This window comes from Dipteris shenzhenensis, chromosome 8 (assembly GCF_047967505.1).
Source record: "Dipteris shenzhenensis isolate YYH24624 ecotype China chromosome 8, Dip_SZ_1.0, whole genome shotgun sequence".
NCBI lineage: Eukaryota > Viridiplantae > Streptophyta > Polypodiopsida > Gleicheniales > Dipteridaceae > Dipteris > Dipteris shenzhenensis.
The window spans coordinates 45110167-45112443 of record NC_141603.1 but is presented as its reverse complement, the minus strand read 5'-3'; the positions used below and the strand labels follow the sequence as shown (position 1 = coordinate 45112443).

Genomic DNA, 2277 nt, shown 5'->3' with positions numbered 1-2277 from the left:
ATAGGCTGCCATCCAAGTGTTAAAATTCAAACCTTAAGAACTTTTAAAATGCAACCCAATACTCTTAAAGCATTTCAATGACACTAATAGACTGAGTGACTCCTAAAATACAACGAGGACCCTAATGCAAGGAACAGAATTTTGCAAGGTATACCATGTCCACAACTTAACAAACAATCTTTGAAGGCCCATACAACCTAACCAAACATGGGCTTTCCATTGTATTGAAAAGTGGATCAAAAGCATTCCACATACAGAATAGACAGACCAAATTCTGACCTTTCAATAATCATGACTTATTGTACCTTGCTTGAATTTGAATTTAAATGCCTAGTATAAATATAGTGTTTAAACATCAACAGTAAAATTAAGGCAATCTGTAACCAAGATACACCATATATCGTTGAGCTTAAGTTCTGAGTGCTTCCTGACGAAAGGGCTGTCAGCTAACTCTTAGTCAAACAAAGTCGATATTCTATGGTGGACTTTCTGTGAGTGACCCAAACAAAAGCAGTCAAGCCTACAGAATTACACAAAACACAAACAAGTACACGGAATAACTTGCAAAAATAATCCCAACCTCTAAGCTTGGAAAACTTGATTAGAAAGCATAGGCTGCAGTGCTCAGATTTCCAAAGCAAGTGTACGATCCACAAACATACTCAAAGCAAATGCTATCAATAATCAAAACATAGACACGGGGTACAAGCTCCCACATTTGAAGAAGACGTGTTCATATATGTGTCCAGCCAGGTTTGACTAGCACGGAACTAAACAATTACTTGCAGATAGAGAACTAAAACACTCCCCTCAACTAGAGCTTCTATGGTCCAGAATACAGTCTCACCCAAAAACTTAATGGTTGCCGGATAAAAAACACTCTATAGCGAAGCAAGTATCATACTGCTGCAACAGCAATCCGCCCTGCAACCTGATCCAAATCTCTTTGACCATTCGAAGTGATTTTCCTCCCCCTACAATCACCACCCACAAAACGAATATTAAAATTTATGTCAAGACACACACAGCTGCATTGATACACTTCAACAAACGGCAAGCGGGTAGCAAGCTCCCCTACCCTTTCACATCCTTCTCTATGATATCGATTTTCTCCAGTTGCTTCAATACATCCCTTGCTATAGACCCACTGCTCCTAGCAAAATGTGAAGGTCGGCTGCCATTACTCTTGCGACCACCATAGATTTTGCGAAACGCTCCGACTCCGATACCCCCTCGTAAATAGATCTTCCTCGCCATCGACGCTGTTGAATCCGAACAGAACCTCAGCAACGCACAGGGAAGAGATTACTACGGCCAGAAAGAGAAATTTCACTGACCTGCTCGAATGTAATACCAATCGGGATCATAGGGAGCCAATTCCTTGAAAGTCGCTGTCTTTACTAGGTCACCCCACGATGGCACTTCGATCTAGCAAGGCAGCGTAAAGGGTCAAGAAGAGGGCAGACATCATCTTCCTCGGTGTTGCAAACCTCAATCGCGAAAAGTCGAAAATATTTAACATTCGGGACGAGGGAGGAGAAAGAATCTGACCTTGCCTGATCGCTTGAGGTGAGCGGCGTAAGCGCGAACAAATTCGTGAGAGGAAACATCCTTGACAGTGTGAGCCGTCGCCATGGCTAAGAGCTCCCAGCGCACGCACACGCACACACACACACACACACAGAGCTCGGGAAGAAGGAAGAAGAAAAAAGACCAAATGAAAAACCCTAGCCTCCCTCAAAAATAGTATTCCACCTGGCCCTAAAAATTGTGTGCTGTTTATGAGGTCGGATATTATTTCAATTGGCTTTAGGTTTTCTTTGACCTTTTAAATTGAGTGTTATTAGCTCGGAAGCAAGGAGTTGGCATCCTAGGGGCACGGGGGAGTAGGTGGGCGGGGAAGGGAATGGGAGTGAGGTAAGGGGCTTGTCTTTCCCTCTCCTCTCCCGAACCCTATGCATATTAATAACTACTTGCCCATGGCGGGGCTTTAGTACTGCCACACCTTGCTTAATGGTTGTTAGACAAACATCCAAAATCAAAAGGCTAGAGAAAGAGAAGCAAGCATTGCCACAAGTCATCCATGCCATGGAAGACTCGACCCTCGTTACGTGCAAAAAGGCAACATGGCATTTGCCCAATACACGTACAACTCCACACAAGATTGCATCACTACCCACCCTTCCTCCTCTCCTCCCCTCGAGCATCTGTGCTCTTGTTACCCACAATGGGACCTTCAACGGCTTGTACACACCTCGCCTACGTCTCCAAGTGCTA

At 44.0% G+C, this 2277-nt stretch overlaps 1 protein-coding gene across 1 annotated transcript; it reads right to left on the bottom strand.

Annotated features, from left to right (window-relative positions):
* Positions 1-343: 343 nt before the first annotated feature.
* On the bottom strand, positions 344-1772 carry LOC147899564 (small ribosomal subunit protein eS19z-like). The gene is made up of 4 exons (XM_087378514.1): positions 1552-1772; positions 1338-1428; positions 1079-1262; positions 344-974 (listed from the first exon to the last, which is right to left on the bottom strand). Exons 1-4 carry the CDS (start codon positions 1633-1635, stop codon positions 899-901), a joined length of 435 nt encoding a protein of 144 aa, XP_087234640.1. The 5' UTR covers positions 1636-1772; the 3' UTR covers positions 344-898.
* Positions 1773-2277: the final 505 nt, after the last annotated feature.